General features: G+C 39.3%; 1 protein-coding gene across 1 annotated transcript; it reads right to left on the bottom strand.

Moving 5' to 3' along the window:
* Positions 1–720: 720 nt before the first annotated feature.
* Positions 721–6,235, bottom strand: SGMS2 (sphingomyelin synthase 2). The gene is made up of 5 exons (XM_010226097.2): positions 5,619–6,235; positions 4,636–4,753; positions 3,103–3,256; positions 1,968–2,134; positions 721–1,199 (listed from the first exon to the last, which is right to left on the bottom strand). The coding sequence occupies exons 1-5, from the start codon at positions 6,071–6,073 to the stop codon at positions 996–998; spliced, it is 1,098 nt and encodes a 365-aa protein (XP_010224399.1). The 5' UTR covers positions 6,074–6,235; the 3' UTR covers positions 721–995.
* Between the last annotated feature and the right edge of the window lie 16,995 nt (positions 6,236–23,230).

The raw sequence follows: 23,230 nt of genomic DNA on the forward strand, positions 1-23,230 counted from the left end.
AAAAAGATCCCAAGCACACTTTAAGCGGTTTCAAGAGATAGTTATGAAAGTTAAAAAAAATACAGCCCCATGTAGGATCTGGCCTTGCATTCCTTAAGCAGGTGAAACCTAAGACTCTTGCCTGAATTAAGAACAGTCTGAACACTCTTTTCAGTTAAGTAGTTTTAATGTGTTTAACTACACAGCAGTGTATGCGTGTGTTTGCTTACATGTATACACACCAATAGGCACTGTATAGCTATACACAAGCCCAAACTGCAATTAAAGATCTAGACTTTGAAATGGTATTTTTAAAAATAAAATTGTAGGCCCCTTGAGCTTCATGTTAGTGGCTATGCCAAATTTGCAGTCACCAGGTAGCACAGTTTTTATATAAAATTAATAAAAATGTAAAAATTGGTATATAGTAGAACACAGGGGAGATGGTGATGGTAATATTTTAGGGTCATAGGATATTCATTCCCATAGAGTGTAAAAAGTCAAGACTTGCTTCCAGCTGTACCAGTGATGCAAGGCCTTACCTTCATTAGCAAGAAAAAAGCAACAAAACATTTCCCACCATTGTGTTATTTTCCATTTATCTTAATACACAAATATTGTGCCTGTAAAATTTAACACATTTTTGCCCTTACACTCCAGAAACCCTAAAGACAGGATTTTGGGGTGCTTTTGTGAATGAATGACAGTTAGTAATGGAAGGGGTGTGTTCTTTGGCACCTCTATCTCATTTGTAAAGCAAAGTCCTGCTCCATTTTAAGGAAAAAAAAAATCCCGTCAAGAGGCGCAATCTATTAGGACTGAAGAGTAGAATAGGCCTGTACAGTGTGATGGACAGGAAAACATATGAAATGGCAATATATTTGTCTACAATTGTCTTTCCAATCAATTGCACAGAGGTTTGGTCCACTTCTTCAGTTACAGTGTAGTCCTCTTGAGAACTTTGGTTACAGCATTAGTGTTTTGGTAAAAAACAGAGCAGACTTTCTTCCATTTCTTCAGGTAGATTTTTCATTGTCTTCTCCTGTCTTCTGAACCCGTGAGTACTTTTTGCATGAAGATTTGAAGCAGCTGGGAGGCCACGATATTGGCCAGGAAAAGCTGCAAGGAACTGAGCCTTGCACATTCTTCTCAAAGAAATAAAATATTGGATACCACCATGCTCGAGATAGAAAGTTTGTCTGCGAAGAGACCTTTAAAGTCTGTATTGGCACAAGTAGGCAAGGGAAAAAGGAAACAAAGACAAGATAATCAGTTCCAAGCATTAATAATCAACTGAGTCATAAGGATGGTTAAAAATTGCAATATATCTGAATGTGCTTATGTGGAGAATAGGTGTCTCTAGCCTGGAAAAACCTGATACCAAAAGGTAGTATATCATAGGCCAAAAGTATGCTGACAACTAAACATATTTTATACAGAGTGATACTTTGGAACTGTATTACTCAAAGGCACAAAACAGCATCCATTTCTGAATGCAAGTACTTTCAAGCATGTTTCTGCCATGTGCCATATTTCTGTAGATGACCAATAGCTGCAGACTAGGCTAAATGGTTTGAAAGCTGATATTTGTGTTCCTTTTCAAAAGGGCACTCGACCCAGTGAAAGCAGATGCCTTCTGAACAGGCTATTTTAATGACTTTTATGGCAGAGTTGCCACTGGAGTTCTTGATAGTTCAAGTTGGAAAGAAATTTCGGAAGTGTTGTTATTGTTTATTCCATCTAAGACAGTTAAGGTCTATTCTATACCACAGCAATAAAACATTGAAGTGTTCAATGCCAAAACACAGGTTAACTTAGCAGTCCCAACCAAGAAAAAACATCTTAAATCACAGTAAAGACAAGCTCTTTGCTCAGTTTAAAGATTTATATCAAACTTGTGTTTTAATTTCCATTTGAATAACTAATTTTGGCCTTTCTACAGAACAAATGGTGTCTATGTATTGATTATAAACATACCCAGTACTCACCTTTTCATTAGCCATTGAGTGGTACCACCAGAAGAGACGTGTGGTGATATAGTAAGCAATGACGACATCTACAGTGTAGTGTTCATGAGCAACAAGGATGCAAATTATGCCAGCAGCACTCATCAGCCAGCAGATTAAGTGATACCACCAGAAATGACGTGGTGAATCTGTCAAATGGGAAGGAGGTAAAGAGTCCACAGTGGGGAAAAACAAACTTTAACACATAGCTAATTTATAAGCACAGGTAAAAGCTCCAATTTTGTCAAAACTGGACAAAGAACTAAGCTAACTTACTATAGTCCTCTTATTTTGCCAAGTGAACCCCAGATGAGCTTAAGGTTAGACAGAGAGCACCATGACCCATTTTCTAGTCAAATTAGGTTTTCCAATTAAGTCACAGAGCACATGAAAAAGTGACAAGATCAAGGTAAAACATACCCTTTGGTTATTTTATTGGGTGCTTGGAACATCTTTCTAGTTTCAGTGCATTATACAACAATTTAGGCAGAACATAGCACTATAACAATTCTCTGAACATCTTAGTAAAGGAAAGCATGTAACTGATACTGGCCAGCCTTACTTCTGTTTCAGGGAAATTTGCACATGCCAATGAACCAAACTAGCAATTTTGTAGTTTGGGATGCAGTCAGGAGGAATAGATTCTAACTCCAGATATATGAAGAAAGAAAGAAACACCCAACTGGCACAGTCATGAGCGGCCAAGCCTCAAGAGTAAAAGGGCTCTTTAGCCCCAGCCCATCAGATTTGGGAGCTCAAGCTGCAGAAAAGGCCTAAATTTTAAGGTATATGAGGCATGCTGCAAAAAGCAAGTCCGCATATCTAACTATAGTATGTTTTACTCATTTTGCATAATCTGTCAATAAATAATGGAAAGTTGAATGCTTCAATCAGTAATCACAATATTTATAAAAATAGAAGCAAGGTATCTAGGCACATTAGGCCCTTAAAGCCCATCACACTCTCACTACTCTATTTTCACTCTACAATCAAATTCATTTTACATTTCAAACACAGAATCTGTGTAATAGGCTAAACAATAATCTTTACAGCACTCCTGTCAAGTGTTTTGCCAGTACAACAGATATGAACAAAAATTTAAAATACCACAACTTACACTCTTTGATGAATAAGTATGTGAGTGTTAGTACCACAGTATGACCACTGAACAAAAAGTCTCCACATAGTATATGAGATCCAGTTATGGACAAACCACCACCAGAAATCAGTCGCAGGATCCTCTGCACCTTTGCCTGAGAATCTCCATTCAACTACAAAACAAAAGGAAAAAATAGATAGACTGTGTGATTTGACTAAGCTTCTTGCCCAAACATACATGGACTAGAGACAAAAAGGTAACACTTGTCTCTGTTCTTCGGTTTCTTCCACACACTTCTTAGACAAGTAGCATGCATACTTACAAGGTAACAGCTGCTAAAAGCCAGGTTGATAACACCTGAACATTGTGTCTGTTCTTTCCCAGGCTATTTCATATTTAAACCCACACTTTTTTAATAGGCATATGAGAAGAAAACCCTGTTTATCCTTTCACTATATTCTGTAAGTGTGTAATATTAGGTATCACATAATAGTCACTGATGAACTGGATGGAGACCACTGAACACTGCCCTCCAGCCATACTGCCATATGTACCAGCTCTGCCATTTTATTCAGAGCCAAGCAACATTTCCACCTGATGAAAACCTTAAGCTTGCTTAATTTTACTTCTATTTACAAACTCAGTTAGGATTTCTATACAGGAGATTGTTTTGTTTTTTAAAATATGCATTACAAACAGTTTATTTCTTCACACATTAGGCAAATAGCCAGTTACACTTCACTGTTCAAATCAGCTCTTCACAGAAGATGTTACATATTCTAGAATCAAAAATATATATGTAAAAAAGTTTTCCTTAGCTGTAGCATGTATTTAACAGAGCCTTTCAATTTTGTTCTGATGCCAGTAACACACACAAGTGATTTTCAGCACAGAAAAGCTTCAAGAGGTCCATCTTCTCAGCACGCGACCAAATTGTTCCCACATTTTCTTTTTTTGGTGCAGCTGCCATACTATTTGCTCCTTATTCGTTGTGGAGAATTTGGAGCAATCCCAGGCCTACAATTTTCCAGTAATCTAAACTGATAGTAATGGACTTTTTATGTCACTGCTTAACTGCGCTGACAAATTTAAGTGTTACTGTATGCTTCTATAGATTAGCTCAATAACTAAACTTGGTTTAGTCACACATACTTTTTTAGGTTTTTGGCAGGGATATGCAGACAACCTAAGGTCTTCAGAAGGCTTAAGTGACAGGCCAGTCACTGAGAAACACGGTGAAGTCCATGATATGCTGTCTTCTCCCCAGTCCCCCCCTCTGTTTTAAAGGGTACTACAGCAGGTCAGTTCACTCATTTAGCAGCAGTTAACATTTCAACACAGGTTCTATTTTGAAGCATGTTAGTTGCAACAGCTTCAAGCTGTTAATATTTCATGCAACTTTTGATTTATTGCTAGAGATCATATCTACTCTTCCGAAAGATATCAATGGAAAGTTATTTTGGTTATTAAATGACCAATGTATCTAGAAAAATTTATTCCAAGGAGCCACAAAGTCTCAGACATGAAGTACCATGAAGTAAAGGTTCTTACCTTTGGTGCACACTGAAAATGCATTCCAGGCACAGGTAAGGTGGTAACATACATGGTAATGCAGCGGTACAGGTACAAAGTTCCTATTATAAAAAAGAACCTGCGTCCCACTATCGATCTGAAACAAGCAAGTGAAAAGATTCATATGAAGGATACATGTATAACAAAATTGGGGACCTCTAGCTTTATTAAATGACTAAACCCTTAAAATTAGGGGGGATCTCTGGAGAGCTCTGTTCTGATCCCCACTGCACATCTGGCAGTCAAATACAAAAAAAATTTTGCACATTATCTTCAGATTTTTACTCTTGCTAGATCATGGCAGATGCAGAAAGAAATGATAGCCACTACAGAGTTCCAACTATGTTGGTCTAACCACTCTAGCTTGGCCACAATCTAATGTAGGTAACAGTTTAGGTGTGCTCTCAATCTTTGCTTTGCTTGGTTCAGCAATTTTCATATTTCCATCCTATAATATCAACAAGCAAACAATTCTAAAACCTCTATATCTTAAGTAAATAGAGAAAACAAGAAGAAAGCCTCTAGTTTAGTACTAGTGAACTATGAGTTCCTCCTTAGATTTGGAGGATAATTTTTTCTTTAAAAAAATCAGAATTATCCTTTTTAAACATACACATTTCAATAAACACATTCTGGGAATCCCAGTCCCAGAATATGACTAGCACATGTGTCAAATCAGATTTTAAAAATATTATTCTATAATTAGGGAAAAACCCTCATCTCTGCATCCAGCACAGGGAGTGCCTCATTTTCAAATGAGGTCATCCCCTTGCCCTTTTCCTGCTAGCACTACTCTACCACATGGCTAGAGATTCTACCTTCTTTTCATTGTAAGCCATACAATGAAAGCTGTATGCCTGAGTACTGGCTGAGAATAAAGTCCAATGCTTCCTAAGGTAAATAAGTGAAGCCAACATTTTAAAAGCATGTAGCAGAAGGAAAAAAAAAATAAAGCTACTTACTTATATCTAAGAAACAGCCACTGGAATATCCATAATCCAACTAGTATCATCCCATTTATTTCTGATACAGAAAAAGCCCAATTCACACGATCAATATAATCAAAGAATTTGTCAGGCAAGGGAGGGCTAAGCTCCTTGGGAGGTACTCTCTCATGGACCACAGTGATCATGACAGTTGTTAGAATCAAGTTGAAGAGAGCATAGACAAAGGCAATGCCTGTCTTCCACCACTCCAGGGGGAACTTGTTCCGAGTTTCAGCAGGCATAGCAATCTGGATGTAGTCAGGATACTTCTTTGTGCTTTTCCGCAAGCCATTGGACAAGCCCTTTGGTTTACTAGTGCCATTTTTGTTCTCTTCAGCAACAGAGAGAGTAGGTCGCGTGTAGCCATTAGAAGTGTCATTGCTTTGGCCCTCCATGTGCTCTTCGAGCTTTGCTGTCTCAATGGTATTCATCCCTAAGCTGTCTGTCCAGACCAGGTTTACTGGTTAGCAATATCCAGGCTCTTGTTGAACTCTTACTCCTTGAAGTTCAATGTGCTTGTTTCTAGACGACCTTTAATTTCTGGTAAAGCCCTTAAGAAATGTTCATTGTGCTTTCACTATTCAGATAGTGTAAAGCAAATCTTGGAGACAAGTCTTTCTTTCCCCTAGAGCTGTATCATCTAAAAAAAGAAAATAGTGTTGAAGATTTATGCATCTGGCAATGTACAGAACAAATTAAATCATAAAATGCTTGTTACAAGTTTAAACAAGTTCTGTGTACATGTACATTAAAAGACATTAAAGACAAGTAGTTACTGTGAAATAATTCCAAACCAATTTCTATCGAGTACCTCTTGATGAATTTAGGGGCTAGTATCAACATAGATTCCCTGCTACCCACCAAGATAAGCTATATAGACATTCATGAGCACAACAGCACAGTTGGAGTTAAGACTAGGCCATGTTTGCAGCAATACTGTTTTATCACTCACAGGCATTCTTTACAAGTTCTCACCTCCTTAACAAGAGGGTTGCTGCAGATATTAACATAGTTTGTCCACTGCGATTTGTCATTCTTTTTAGTACAGGGGATGGGACAGAAGAGTGTACAGGATTTGATTTTAAGGCAAAGACACACCCATCTAGAAAATTCACTCAGTGACTGGCTCTACTAATTCCTCCAAGATCTAAAATTGAAGCTTCAACCAAAAGAGTAACAACGCATCTATGTAACTGCTTTAGTGCACACTAAATAAGGTTGGACTTTTCAGAGAACTAAGAAACAATCCTCTGGATTGAATCCTCAATTAAGGTAACCCGTAAGTAAGAAGATACAAATAGATATGTATTTACTCCTATGTTGCTTACAAATGGGCCTGGACAGATGCTAAAATAACATGAACAGGTAGCAAACTTTGTTATCATGCAGGATTTATTTCAGCCTACATTTGTCAAATCCAGTGAAATTCAGACAGAAGGCATGCCTTTTATAACATTTTTTCCCCAAGAAAGGAAAGCAACTCATGTCCCCAGAACATGAACAGCTAGAGTTTAGATAATTGCCATTTTTCCAGCCTTTGCAGTCCTGCAATACTGCTTACTTACCACAGTAGCAATATATGCCTTTATTGCTGTCAGGCTCTGAAAGCGAGCACTGTATAACGTGTCACACACCAAGCGCCCACCACCTTGTGCCACTCCTGGTCACTGCTGCATGGGGAGAAGCGCGGGCGCCAAGCGGGGCTGCCGCGCACGGCGCAGGGCCCTCCGCGCAGCTGCCCCGTTGTGACAGAACCGCCGCATCACAGAGCTGCGCCCGAAGCCACCGCCCGCACGGGAAACCAAACGCACAGGGCAACAACACGTCTACCGCCACTGAGGCAAGACAAAAGCCACAAGGGCCTGAAAAGCACTTCAACTCCCCAGGTGAAGCCCTATGTGAAACCCAAGGCCCATGTTGATGTATCCCAAAGCGACACCCTCTTCTTGAGGACTATTTGCTTGCCCTCAACGTACAAGGCCTCAAGGCCACAACGTACACGGCCGCTCTTATTCAGTCACCCAATGTTACTTTACACATTAGTAAAGGAAAGCCCTTAGCAAGCTGCGAAATAGTTACCTCTAAAAATCACATTACATGCATAGTTCTTAAAGACACTTTTTAAGTTTAAGCAAATTAAAAGAGGAGGAAGAGGCATTTAACATGGTCAGCATGTAAACCCTGCTGACATTACAGCTCCTGCCCTCACTGCAGAAAGAGAAACAAGAAGCAGCTACATGCTCCAAACCCGACTAGCATTCATACAAGTAGCTCTAAAATATTCAAAAAGCTTCTAAGTTAACTGCTCGGTTGTATCTTTGGAACTCACAGGTAGGCTCTTTCTGAACCTCTACCAATAAAGTGTATGAAAACAGAAAGAAACAAAAATAAACAAAAAACCCATACATAAACACACCACAACAAATAACTTGATATTATTGCCTCTTATTACTAGACTGCAAATCTGGCTTCCTAAGAAAAGGATACTTTACCCAGCAGCTGGGCAAGGACTTCTGTGATGCTTCCCACCACTAGCACAAATACTATTTTCAAGTAGCTACAAAAGAAAAGATGCTTGAAGCAGAACAAAGTCACAGCTTCTGCAAGTCCTTCTTGCACACACACTCTTCAGCTCCCTCAGTCTGGTGGTAAGGATACCCATACCAGAATGCTAGAGGCAATATCCAAGAAAAAAAAAAAAAAAAAGGTGCTTTAATTTCACATCTACACATAGGCAAATGGAGATTTAGCTGAAGTTAGTTAGTACTTCCAAACTTTTGTAATCAAAGTTGCAGAGTCTTCTGCAATGAGTAATATATTGACACCTAGGTCTACACTGATCAGCACTGCTTTGGCATGCAGGCAACAGGGTCAAACCCTGTGCTGACATGGTCCTTACCACGTTTTCATCCTTTTGTCCTTGTCCTTTTCGAGGGGGCAGCAATCCTTCTTCAGTCTCAGGCTTGCAACCATGCACATGCATTTCAAAGGAAGAAGTCACCAGTGTTTTAAGGCATAATCAAGATATCATTTGTAGAAGCTACATTACTGGAGGGGATTGACCTGTAGGAGCAGCTATAGCTTCTCACTATTTTTAATCTTGCGCTTTCCTATTCAAATTACCACCTGCTCATGAACCTAATTCATTGTCAGTAGTTTCAGTGGAAAAAAATAAAAAAAACAGAGTCAAAAGAGTAAGATGACAGAGGTCTATGGCATCGGTTTATCCTCAAGCTTTGTTTGCCTTCCTCTGTTTTAATGAGACCTGATCCCAAAAGCAAACAACTCTAGTTCCAATTAAGTTGATTGCTACATAGCAAGCTTCTTTATACCCATCTCTGCCATGTCTACTCTTTAACTAAAGAACTTAGAAATAGTGCTCCCCATTTCCAGTAACACCCAAATGCCAGCAACAGAAAAATCAGCTTCCATATACTCTGCTCCAGCAAGCATCAACTCATAGATCAGTTCCACTAAAAAAAAAATATGCAGACACTAACATCACAATGTTTTCCTGCAAGTCTCTGGATTTACATACAAGAGCCATAGCCTAACCAATGATTTACCATGTGCTTTCAATAAAAGGATAGGGAAAATAGAAATAGTGTGCCAGCTGTTTCATTCTGCCCCAGAAAGCAATACAAAACCAGGTGACCCTTTCCCACAGTAAGTGGAGATCAAAGGGTATCAGAGCTTTGTCCCACTTTTGCTTAGAGCAAGCAAATATTATATCAACCGAACAACTGAATGCCCTGCTAAGCTACTTCAATTAAAAATTATTATTCCTTCATATTCCAATTTCTGAATTTCAGAAGTGTATTGTATATCTCCAAGCTCGAACCAAGTAGGGAACATGCTTTGAAAATTATAAAGCAACTAAGACTTCCAATGCACTGTTGTATTCTCCAGCACTGCCTTTTTAACCCTCAAAATAGGAGGGCATTAAATAAAGCTTTAACAAGTGAAGCTGTCTGACTCCAGCTTTTCCCTCCAGAATTTTAATGAAACACCAAATCTTAATGGAACATTACACTAATGCAGCATTTCTAAGTGAGGCCTATATTTTGACTCTCAAAATTTCATCTTTAGCTTGCATATCCATTTCAAGGATCACTAATCCCTGCAAACAGTCTATTTCACAAGCAGCCCTGTGCCTTTTGATCACTGAAGACAGAAAAACATAACATCTTGAAGCCAGCACTCTTAAGACAAAGGCATCAGTCATAGTGAAGTAGTCAAAATATAGCCCTAGCTTCATTTAAAGAAAGTGATTATCCCACTATTGATTAAATCAGTTTAAACAGGTAAACCTGTTAAATCAAAGAAATCTTTGTACTAAAGAAAAGCACTTCCCTCCTGTGAAAAGGCCATCAGAGCCATTTGCTTCATGGCCCCTTTTAAGGAGCTTAAGTTCCAGTGCCAGTAAAGAACATAATGACATCCAAACTGGATTATCCTTGCCCACCCCATAAGCAGCTGGACAGCCTGGCAGCCCACTGCCCATGGGAAGATTCTTCAGACCTAGACAAGATCAGTGTATCTTTACTTCTACAAGCAGGGGCAGAGGAAATTTAGAGTGATTCCTACCCCCACATACCCAGCATCTCCAGCAACATGAGGCCAAAGAAAGATGGTTTTGGAAATACTTAATGATACCTAGTTAAGCCTTTGGGATCAAGGTGCACCTTAACTACAGATGAACAACCACTTAACACTCTGAAAATAAAAGTGGCATTTACATTTTTATAATGTCTAAAGCTTGCAGAAAAAGTTATGTTCCTTCCTAGCACTTTCAGAGGCTTATAAAGAATATTGATCTACTGTTTCTGATAAATCAGCAAGATTATTTCAAGCCAAGTGCATATTGTGGTCAAGACTGTTTACAGTGATGGTATAAGACCTATATCATCTGAGCAGTGATGTGCAAGAACTCGGGTTTCTCCTTGGCAGCATCTTGTCAATACACATCCCCCATATTGAGACAAAGCAGAAACCCCATTTATGAAAACCAAAACAAATGTTCTGCCCCTTGCTGCCAGTTGCCTGGCAAGAGAAATGGAAGAGGCAGAGGACAGTAACAACCCTGCAACCTCCCTGCTCTAGCATTGCCTGAAAAATGAGCTCTAAAATAGCACAGATGCTTTCCTCCCCAATGTCCTCAAGGGCAGAGCATCCTTGTGGTTAAGCAGACCTATACAGCTCCCTCCAATGCCTCTCTCCTTTTTAGTTTCCATGCTGCCCTTGCATTAACTAAAAGAACCTCCTCCTCCCTTTGTGGAAGACGGAAAGCCCCCATATGAAGCCCAGCTACCTTACAAGCATTCAGGACTTAAAAATAAAAAACCCACCCTTATAACTGTAAGCTCTGGAGCACCCACTAGAGGGACTTGACAGGGACTGTGCAAAACTGGCCAAGTAACACAAAGTTATAAAATGCATGCCTTTATGGCATACACCCAGGGTTTTGGGACAAGTTTTTTGGAACTGCCGCAGTGTTTAAGGCTCCTTATCAAGAAGCATTGCTTCTCATGCAGCAGTATTACAGAGGCAGCAATTGCAATTCGGACCAACTTTTCTCAAGAAAGAATATTTGAGAGCAAGAGGCAAACAGCAGGAGTAAAAATAGTTTATTCTAAATGTCTAACTGATCAGGCAAGTAACTTCTTTAGCTTGCTACCTCTGCATTTGACTACCCTTTAAAACAGTTACTGGCTGGCAGTAGTGCTTTAAGACAGTTTAAGAAAGCACTTACACATTTTTAGCATGAAGAGCCAACTTTGGAACAACAAGCATTCAGCTTGTCAGTCATTTATTTTCACGTAATTACCACCGTTCATTAACAGTCAGTGTCTCTAATCCAGTGTTTGGGGCTTTCACAACCTTTCTCAAAATTCTTTAAAATCAAGATTTTAATCAAGCATTGAGCAGTCAGATTCCCAAATCAGTTGTTCTTATTCTGCTGCTTCAAGTACGAACTGCAGTATTGGAGCAAGACAGATATGTTTAAAACATTATCTACTTTGAGATTAGAAACTGCCATTAATATAAGACTGAATGAGTTTTTACATAGTATTATCTTTTCCCTTTTACTAAAGCAACTCAATCATTTCACAGAGCTGGAATATTTTTGTATTTGACAGTTGCAATAAAAGGGTCTGGAAATAAAGTACTGCAGGAACAACTTACACAGCTGGAGATAATGTGAGATCCAGCAAAGGTTAACTTGATCTTTCAGCAATCTCATGGCTTTTTCCCCTCGATCTCAGTCACAGACTGGTCTCTTCAGTTAATTCATCAGCTTTCGCCTCACTCCCACCCATATCAAACCAATTTTATATCAGAACACTAAAAACCTTTGCACATTTGTTCCCTAACCTGATAATATAGGAAAAATATGATAAAGGTTTTTGTACACTGCTTTTGAAGATAAACTTTGAATAGCTTCTGAAATAGTGTAATTTCTTGAAATTATTTTGTTTTTTTGGTCCCAGTCCTAGCTGATCTTGCTAACATAGTTCATGCTACAACTTCCTGCAAGCTTCCTGTATAAAAGCATTAAGGATTTCAAATTTAAGTTATAAACTCTTGGCTATGGAATCCCTCTGATTTTTTTTAATCCATAAAAAAAGATAAACCTTTACTTTCTCAGAGTCTTGCAGTGCTTAATAGATTACATTACTGTCTTGAGTCAAGTATGCAAGCATCCAGTATTCTCTCCTCTTATCCTCTGGCTTCATTTTATTCACTGGTTTCAGCTTCCTTTTGGCCAAGCCACTTAAACCTCTCAGGGAACTTACTCTTTCTCCTCCTAATCCTCAATGCCAATGTACCCTTAGAGAGTGCTATTCGAAAATATCCACCTCTTTGCAAACAGGTTAACAGCTTCGTCACCACCTCTCCATTCTAGAAAGAAGCTAGATGATCATGCTCAATCTAGTCTCTCGAAAAAAAATGAGGAAAAAAGTCAGTAATTTAGGTCCTTAGAAAAGTAGTCTAAGCTGAATTGGTTATCAAGCTGCAAGTCAGCTGCTTTCGAACAAAAGACAGAAGAGATGATTCATCACCACATATTTTGTAACACTACAGAAACTACTGCGCTTACACCTTTACCCTCCCAGTAAGACTTTCACAAACATAACAGTGAAGGTCACTGCTCTTCCTCAGTCTTATCAGGCAGAGCAATTTTGGCAGAGTGCCAGAAAAACCCCTCTGGAGCATTCAGCTTCCACACCGCTTGCTTCCTCAGCAGCGCAAGCCTTTCGATGCAGATCCCTTCCCTCTTGCTGCAGCTCAGGGACACAGTCACTCGCTTTCCCAGCACAGATCCCTCCCGGAGGGCAGGGCAGTTAAGGGGTGCTCAGAACCCCGCGGCAGGCGCTGGGCCCCGCGCTGCCTCCTACCCACACAGGCCCTGCAGGCCGCTTCCTGCCCGGGGAGGCTGGCTGCGTTTTGCAGGCCGCGCACCCAGCCGCACAGGGCAGAGGTTGAGCCGCACGGTGACACGGTGACACATCTGACACATCGGCACGGATTAGTCACCAAGGCACAGCACAGGGCACTGGGAACCCCGCTGACTCACCCAGGCTCCCAGGGGACTCAGTTACAGCCTGTCACCATCAGGTGCTTCAGAAAGGGAAGCCAGTGAAGTCATCAGTGATACACCCTAAAAATATCTAGGCAATTGGAAATGCAATTCCTCTCAGGTTTTCCCCTTCTGCTGCTCCCAGAAAGTTTAGTACCATGTCTAAAACAAGCATCCGCATTTATGAGTGTTTAAGTTTTTTTTTCCAAAGCAATAAGATACCTTTCCAGAAATTAAAAGGAAGGACTTTTTCATCTGCAAGGTATGCTTATAATGTTAGCAAGCGATAAATAAAAAACACAAACTACACAATCCAGACAAAAGATTCTATCACTAAAGTAACACTAACATCTAATACAAATATTTATATTTAACTACTGGTTATATTTAATTATATTACAACAGTGTTCTTAGAGCTGGTTTTAAACTGGTCAGCATCAAACCAGAGTTCAAGTTAGTTCCACACAGCCCTCAGCTCCACTGCTGTTCCCCACACTCCAAATGAGAGCTCTGCACAGGAGCAACATGTGCAGCATTCAAGGCCTCCAGCAGTGAGAACAGCCCTTTCCAGAAAAGGTGTTATTCACTCCCCATTTTCCTCCTTCCCTAGAGTATCCTGTACATGCATCCTGGTTGATGTTTACCCTCTGCACCAACACTAATATTTACCATGCTACACCCTATTATACAAATCAAATGAGAATATATTCAGCATTGAGTGAGACTTAGGAGTCACTGAATTTCCTACCTCCCTGCTCCCCGCCAAAAAAAAAAAACCACACACACAATCTAAACTTCCAACATAGTCCCAGGTCTTCTTTAAACTTAAGTGTTCCACTAGCTCAGGATTTTCTATTTATAGAAGAAAATACTTTGCACATTATGCCAACAAGAAAAAAATCTTTTTTTTTACATTAAGACAGACAACATGGTTTAGCTTTAAACACTAAACACACTTCAGTTTCACACTTCAATACTTCCTTCAATTTTGTTTCTCCTAGAAATTCATGAAGGCAGAAGGACATTTCCTTAGGATAATTTATTCTTCTACCTGTCACACTGCATCTCTGTAACCTCAGATATCATTGTTAAATAAGTTTTCAAGTGTTTGGTAATGGTGGGGCAGCAGCAGGAAGTAGTTACTAATTTCCCCCAAAACTCCTACTACAGTAAGTTTTCCCATACATTTTTCTATCTCCACTTGAGACACCACCCTAGAAGTCAGCAGATAAGTTGAAAAGAGGCCAAGAACAACCCTGCTTCAATTTACTGTCCCTCACAGAGCTACTGAGACATATCCAAAATACTACACACCTCTTTGCATGCATCCCTACCAAACTACAACCTTTTATAAGAAGCATTTTCTGTCTTTTGACATCCCTGCGCTAAAGCTCACTGCAGTATTCAAGCCTTCCTATGCCAAGCCCCTCATCAGGTTTGGCTTAGAGGCTTTTATCACTCATGAAAAACTTGATCTTCATACTTTTGTTTTAATCCCTACCCCAATAGTTTGAGAGCATTGCTTTTAAAAAGCTTCCAGGAATTACTTCAAGAACCAAGTTAGTGATGCCCATTCTGAATCCCCATTACTACTTCAATTTTGCAGGGGTTATCCCCACAAGCAAACAGCTGAATAAACAAACACAGGTCTTCTGCATCACTCCTGGAAAATACATCATACTTCCTCATCGTTGTCTTTGACAATTCCTTTGTAACATCTACATCTTGTCTGTATACACAGTGAACACATGTCACTTCAATTACAAAGCTGCAAAAATATCCTGACTAAAGAAAAAGTGCCAGCTGAATAAGCAAGCAAACCTCTGAAGTCCCACTTATCCTAGCAATACTTAAGTGTGAGGGGGAAAATGCTAAGGTTATGCTGGTTCAACACAGACTGCATTATAGAAACTTCTACCTGTTGTATGACCAAGGGAAATGCTCCATTAGCAAAAGTTTGTGGAGTTGTTCTTGGAGGAAAAAGGCCGCCCGATGAACCAGCCATACCAGACATTGGAGTCAGCACATGGCGCAGAGCAAGAGGATACTCTGAACCTGCGACTTAAGGGAAGATCAACTGAGCCTGACAACAGTCAATCAGGAGAAAGGCTCTAGTCAAATCAGATGAGAAGGGAGCGTAGGCACACGGGAAAGGACTTGGTATATAAGGGACCGCTTTGTTTGAATAAACTGTTTTTTTCAGGTTGATTCACCCTGGATCATTCTGAGCCCACAGTTTTTCCTCTCCTCAAAAGTTATCTTTAGAAGTACAGGAGAGTAAATGAATACTCAAACTAATCAGAAGCAGACACAAGGTATACATACAAGCTGGCCAAAAGCAGCTGTGACAGTTGAACAGTGTTCAACCCCAGCTGAATATTATTTTCTAGTTCTTTGCTGAAAATTTGATCAGTAACATTAGCACTTTCAATTTAAAGTCAAGATAATATTTGCATGGTTAGAACCAAAACAAGAGATATCAAGTTGAATTCTGCTTTCATCTTGCCATCCATGAGAGACTCCCAAGACTGGCCAAAGGAAGAACAGCTGGAAAAAAGAATCCAGCTGACCAAATGCTACATTCAGAAAGGAAACTTGGAAAGAAAGGCACTCCCCAAAACATTTAGTTCAACCACATTTTCATCTTAGGTTCTACAGCTCATATTTTAAAAACTATTTTAAGACATTTTAAAATGCTTTAACATCCTATCCCATGCACAGTCAGATAGGAAACCTCATACTGTTTTAGGAGAAGAAAAGGAAGATATAAAGAAGTCTCATGTAGGTAAGTTGAGAAGGGAAAGGTGACTACAAAGCAACAAACAAGGATGCTCTAAGTAGCTCCCAGAACTACATGGCAGCAGCCTGAAATTCATCTCAGAGCTGTATAAGAGGATACCAAAGTCTCATCTATACACTCACCAAGACAAGTGAGTATGTGAGTGTTTTAAGTAACCTGACACCCAGAAAATTAAGGTAAGGGATAACAAGTTAGTGGATTCCAATAATTGTTAGCAGTTACAAAAGTCTGAGGAAGGAGCTTAATGTTTGACGGGAACTACTGCATGGTCAGTTTTAAAGCAGTGCAGTACTTCACACTTTCTACTTTGCCTTCATTTGCTCATCTACCAGCTGGTATTCTGCTCCTAAAGGGCCACCCTTGCCCCAGGGACTTTCACACCATGTTGTCTGCTGCAGAAGGTTTTCTAAGGCTTCTCAGTAAACATGAGGCATGAGCTTTCAGACAGTCCACTGAGATGTTTCCTTAAATACTGTATTGCATCTTGGCACAACTTCAAAATCAGAAATCCACCTATATAGAAACAGAAAAAGAAACACAATTCAATATAGATTTCTGGCAAACTAGAATTCCTTGAAAAAATGCTGCTAGAGAATAAAGGTTGGCAGTTGACCAAAATCTTCCCAGTTTTATAGAAGCAGTTGGAATGGCACTAGTGGTTCTGTTTGTGGCATGTGTCACTTCCAATCAAGTCTTTTAGAGGAACTCTCATTGTAAAGACTTTATTCCATAAACTAGTTTCTCCAGCTACACAACAACTTCAGTATGAGCACAGTAATCTCAGTTCATATAATAAGAAAAACATGTTTCATTTAATTAAACACAGGATAGCTCCATGTAGGAACAATGCTGAGTTTCATTAAATAAAACACCATCAATGCTTGAACTTACCTTTTGAGAAACACCTTCCTATTAGAAAAATAGGAAATACAAATACAAAAAAAAATGTAAAGGAGTCAAAGTGGCCATTCAGCATTCAAAAGCTCAGTATCACAGGAATATGTTAAAGAATTGCAGGAGCTCTTTATTACTCTTAAACTAGATCAAAAAGTACTGCACTGTGGTCATTTATAAAGGATTCTTAGCAATCATCCTCAGTTGCTCACAAAAAGCCCCACACATGCAGAATACATTTGTAAACAGCAAATGTCAAGTGAAAAGCTAGGGGGTTGGTTTGTTCATTCACCAGAGAATCTTTTTTGATAGGGTAAAGAGAAGCAAAAACAGTAATGAAAGGATTTATGCACCCATCATTGGAGGTTGCCTTCATTGGAGGCTAGTCAGAAACTATCAACCCAAAAAAGCTTAAAAATTCCAACAACAGAGCAGATACTATAAAATGAATCAACAGACAAAGCAACAATTTTACTCTTACAAATCCAAGAAGTCTTAGTGTTTATCTGGCCTCTGGCTTGGTCTGAAAAGTTTTCATCATTAGACAACAGGGGGGATATTGTAACATGGCATGCTTTACTCAGAAAATTAAGTGATGGCTATGTGCAGCATTATCATGTATAAGGTGAAGAACATCTGCTTACAGGTTGGTATTTCTCCTGGAATGCTGCTCCTGCATGAATTTTGCTTGAAAATTCCAGTTATGCCAGAAGAGATTTCAATGCATCAACAAGGTCAGTCCAAGTACTAGCTTGGAACTGATTTTATACCTTTAGGGCAAACTGAATAATACATAAGAGAATTATTATCTATAGAAAAAAACAAGCTAGGCACTACTATATCTTGGATTTCAGCATCTCCCCTGCACAGCACAACTTGTTCAGGTGCCCAGCTAAATGTGGGCCAGCATAAGAGCTTGCAGTATCCACCTTCTGCTCGAGTCAGCTCTTCTGGGAAATGTTGCTATACAGCCATTTAGCAGCTAATGCCATTGCACATGGCTCCAGCCCACCCACACCCCCCAGGGAGGATATCATCTTGCCCAAGTAAGACAGCAATCCAAATACCAGCAGAGCACATACTACCTTAGTCATTCACATCCATGCTAGAAAGGCATCTGTCAGAAAGGGAATGAAAGGAAGTCTCATATAGACATAATGCAGAAGCTGAATCATTATAACTTCACCTTACATGCATCTACTTTAAGTAGCAACTAATGTCTCAGTTTCATAGCTGTGTAGCATGATATTAAGCGAATACCAACTGCCTTGTGTGACAGACTGCATGAAAGTAGTGACACCACCACAGTAACACAGTATTGCAAAGGAGTGAGGCAAAAGCTCTCGTGATTAACACAAACAAATTAGGAAGGACACACACTCATTAGGCTGCAAGTCCCAGTGCAGTACTGACAGCCATGACAGCCCAAGGAGACAGTCTAAACCATCCTACACTAATCCCTACTCATCCAATCTCTTAAAACTGTTTTACTGGGACAAGCTACAAACACAGCACAGGTTCAGGACTTGCCATACAAGCTACCACCCACAAAGGGCATCATTTATTTAGCTGAAAGCAGCAGCCAAGCTTTTTTTTTTTTGCTTTAAATGGTTATACTAGCAACTTCTACCACGTGCTTCCTGGTCCCATTCCTCCACCATGCAGTTGTAAACATAAGATTTAGTCCGTGTACACGCCGAGGTGCATGTGTATGTTTGAATAGAGAGCACCACAATAAAGACAAAAAATGTTCCATTTAACCAATATATTTTCTGCAAATTAAGTTTAAGTGTATTCCGCTCCATTGAATCACACTGTCGAAGGCAACAAAAATACTGTGTTGCAATTAACAAGCTTTTTGATCACAGGAGAAAAGTTTGTAATATGATTCTAACCAAAAACACCACCCAATATCACTATAAATACAGGTCAAATTAGATCTTTCATGTTCCAGCTGAGCAACAAGTGACTAAATCAAGTTAAATATTATCAGTCTAATACTTGCTGAGTAATACCACTCACTAAAACTGGATTAAACATTTAAGTAATATTTAAACATATTATTTTTACAATAGTAACTGTTATGGAAGATTAAGATGGGCCTCGCATGATTTGCCAATAGGATCACAGAGTACTTCAGGACCACACTCTTCTTGCAGTCATCCTTTAACCACGATACAAACTCCTGCAACCAACAACCTTTTCTGCCTTTTACATATATTAAGATCAAGAAATGCAATTCAGATGTAATGTCAGCTTAAAAAGCTGAAAGCTTCTTTAGTCTAATTTAACTCTAGTTATTAGATTTCAGGTGTCTGGTTCAATATTGTTCAGCCTTGGCATTTATTTCTATCTTCCCAATTTTTTAGAAGTCAGTACAAGTTACCTAGACCTTTATTATGGACACATATATGTGCTGCATCTTACTCTATACAAACCAGACTAGTTCTCTTACACAAAGGATCTGTTACAACACTTGTCTTTTTGTGTATATGAAAATAGCTTAGTCAGTTCTATGCATTCTATGCTTAGTCATATTCGATGCATTTAGGAAATGCATAGAATAAGCTAATGATTTTTTTTGTGGTAACAACACTCAGTCCGGACCACTTGCAATTCAGCTATACAGCATGTGTAGCATCCCATTTCAGTTTGGGTAAACATACCAAGACAACTTAGGAGGCAAACAGTCTTTAACACTTCATTTTCCTCATAGCCAAAATGAGACATCACAGTCCTACTCAAGACTAACAGAAATCCAAAGTGAAAGTTAGATTTCTGGGGAAAAAGGCTAAACGTTTTCCACTTTAGTATATGATTGCTTATAGTAGTAAACACAGGATCTCAGCCAATTCTCTCTTCGCAGAATGGGAAAAAAAACACAGAACAGTTCTGTATTTAACATCCTACTTCACTTTGGAAACTACCTTTACTGCTGGTACATGACACAGACTGCTCTACATGATATGAAGACAAGTAACGACTTTCAAAAGTCAGTTCCTATAGCTCTGTATGAACTACACACACACACTGAAACCAAACCACTCTGTGAAAGCACAGCAAACAGCATCAACACCTCTCCAGGAACTGTAATTGAGCAATAGCCTGCAGGTGGCCTTAAGGAGAGCCAAATCTGGGGCTCATGAACCCCTAGCAAAAACTAGGTGGTGAGCCACAACTCGGGAACAGATTCTTGTCAAGCCATATACTCCAATAAGTGCACAAAATCAGAGGCAAATCAAATGAGAAAAGTTTATGCTCCCAAGAATCAAACTATAAAAAAGGTTTTAGATTAACACTTTCTCATAACAATTGTGAGGTTCTTACATTATTTCTAGTTCATGTGTATTAAGTTAACTTTTTAGCTACAGCACCTACCAGTAAGTTACTGATAGTTCCTATATGTCCCTGAAGCAAGCAAGTTACCAGGAACATTAATCAAACATGAACTAGAACCAATTAATCTGTAGTAATTGTTTCCCTCCATATTAAAACTAAATTTTGAAGGCAACATGTTTTAAGGTCCAATGGTTTTAATCTTTTATATTAAAATTAAACAGGAAAAACTGGCAGAAGATCAGACTAGAGAATTCTACAACACACATTAAGCATGTATTTAGTGCTAGCAAGACAGTAACACAGCATTCCAGCTTTTAAAGTCCTTTGAAGCAGCAGCAGTGATGAGAACAGCTTGCTTCAGCGCAGTCTGTGCTCTGTCTCCATCTGAGCATGGGCAGTGGTACTTGGCACCCTTATAAAGCATCCACAAACAGCCAGCACTGTTTCCCATTTACAAGGTTGATGTGGGGGATGGACAAGAGCAGCAACTGCAGAAGAGTTATCAGAGCCATCGTCCAAACACATGGGGGTATCATGCCCTCCATAGAAAAGGCAAACTTAACTCTGGGCATGGCCTTCACAGCTGCCTTTTCTTTTTACTAAATAACATTGCTTAAAACAAGGCAAATTTCTACAACTGCTCCACTAATCAAGCATGCAGCACTTGGGCAAACATAAGCAGGAAGCAGTGTGCATAAGTAAACATTCTGTCACTGTTCTGTACATTTCATAGAACTGAAGCTAATTGTGAGAGGCCACTGAGCACTCATCAGGGGGTAAGTTAAGCTCTTGGGAAACTTTGCACAGGAAGAGTTCAGAAGAAACTAAAAAAAAAAAGACACTCCTATTTCAACTGGGGAGCAGGTGACTTAAAGAGGGTCCTCTGCAGATGCTGTATTTAAGATGAACTGAATTCAATTCAGAACACTTTGAATAGTTCAGGATATTTCATTTAGCATTAATAAATCAAGAACCTTTCTTAAGCAAAAGTGTCTGGCAAATGCTCTGCATCAACTCAGCCTAAATCACTTGGCTGATCTGATGCAACTTTAAGACATGCAACACTGTACCCAAGAGGTTTCAGCACCTTTACTCGAGGAAGAAAAAAGGCAGAATGCTGGCCCACTTTACATCGGGTAACCACATACACAGAAGTGCCACAAAACCTAGTGTGAAACTTGTTGCATTGCCCAAGATGATAGCAAGCTTGAGGCAATCTAACTACACGGAAAAGCAAAAACAGAAGACTAGACGAGGGAGCATCGGAAAGCCCAAGTCTGAGAGCCAGCAGCAGGAACACACTGCTTTCCATAGCAACAAAACACAGCCTTTGGACCTCTCACCGATCCACTGGTAGCAGTGGGTTAGTTTCCGATTACTAACTTTACCTATAAAGTTAGTGGAGTGTCCTCAAAACTTCAACATGGCTGTGGCAAGTTAACCAACAGCAACTGAGAAGCAACAGGGAGGGAGCAACTCCTTTTCTAGAGTTACACAACTGGAAAAAAAAGCTATTTTATCTGGACAAATAGATAGGTAAACATTGAATACAAGCTTTCTTACTAAAACAGAGTCTAGATAAAGTTTTTTTCATGAAGGTGGTTATAAAGATTTCCTCTGAGCAGTCATATTAAAGGCTTTCCCCTCAAGCCCCAACAAGCTATTTTAATTTCCTCACCCATACAACAGACTGGATTTCCATATTTTTATGCCATCAGACCACATATAACAAGAGAACCTGCACTCAAGACCGCATGTTTTTGGATGGACTTACACAGAACTGGAAGTTTCACTCGCTTGGTAACCAAAAGCATCACCTGAGGAAATGGCAGATCCCTGATAATACATGCATTTAGTTGGAGGGCAAGTAATTAATTATTCTGAAGCTGGCGTAATTTCAGTGTATTGTTTAGTCCCATTAAGATCCAGGTTACTTAATATAGTTGGTTTTAAAAATATATCTATAGTTAGAGTTACTACAATTTCCATATGACATACCCACATGACAGCAAATTTAGGGAGAGAATTATCAATAAAACAAGCAAGTCCTGGTACAAGAAACTGATTATCGACATTCTAGGGCCTCACTAAAGCAGTAGGTTCCAGTAACAAAAAAAGCAAAAGAAAAAACACACACATTTCTTAACAGGTGCAGAATAGACAAGGCAGAGCTATCTGTATTATGCAAAATCTTCTCATCAGCAGCTTTTAAGGTCTCCAGCATGTGCTGGGACAGTGATGCCTGGATGCCTGAGATTGTGTCCTGCGACATCTCTGGGACAGTGGTGCCCATGGTACAAATAATTCTCCCAGCACACAAAGCTCTCTGGAGACAGTAGAGCCAGTGTTACATTAATCTTCCCAACATCTGCTCAGACCACTGTAGTACCATACCCTACCAAATGAAGTGCCACAGCAACTCTATTGTCCACTCCCCCCAAAATACTATTACAGCACTTAGTTCAGTAGCCCATCAGAACTATACAACAGGAAAAGACACTCAAATTTTTAAAGCCCTCACATGTTTTGACAATTATTCTTTTAATGGTATTAGTCCTTAAAAAAAAAGTATAAAAACTGGAGAGATGAAATTAGAATTATTTCATACATTAACAATTTATAAAAAATGAATTGTTTGAAATTCATTATTGAAAGTTCATATGTTAATTCATATGAAATCTCTTATTCAGATCTCTCCAAATACAGGGAGGTGGGGCCTTTTTAGTTGATAAGGAAATTAAGTTTTTCACAAGTATGCATTATTTCTGATGTTTACCTATAGCAGTAGGTTTTTAAGTTAGACAGTAGGTTTTTAAGTTAGTTTATGAAAGTTTTTCGTACTTTTTTTCAGAAGTTAGAATTTAAAGGGTAACTCACCAAGATTTAGATTAACATAAGAGTAGAAAGTTACCTTTATCCTCTTCAAGTTCCAATTTCTCCATCCACATTAAAAGACAATACACAAATGAATCA

The sequence above is a fragment of the Tinamus guttatus genome, unplaced genomic scaffold (genome assembly GCF_059628265.1).
Source record: "Tinamus guttatus ecotype Peru unplaced genomic scaffold, ASM5962826v1 Tinamus_guttatus_pri_ptg000202l, whole genome shotgun sequence".
Taxonomy (NCBI): Eukaryota; Metazoa; Chordata; class Aves; order Tinamiformes; family Tinamidae; genus Tinamus; species Tinamus guttatus.

What these genes read in the sequence shown, in the direction of transcription:
- SGMS2 (XM_010226097.2), bottom strand. Translation starts at nt 6,073, where the DNA reads ATGAATACCATTGAGACAGCAAAGCTCGAAGAGCACATGGAGGGCCAA. An exon ending in TGGCTGTTTCTTAGATATAA is followed by an intron (nt 4,754 to 5,618) that starts GTAAGTAGCTTT and finishes TGCTTGTTTCAG; the next exon opens with ATCGATAGTGGGACGCAGGT. An exon ending in ACTCAATGGCTAATGAAAAG is followed by an intron (nt 1,200 to 1,967) that starts GTGAGTACTGGG and finishes GTGCCAATACAG; the next exon opens with ACTTTAAAGGTCTCTTCGCA.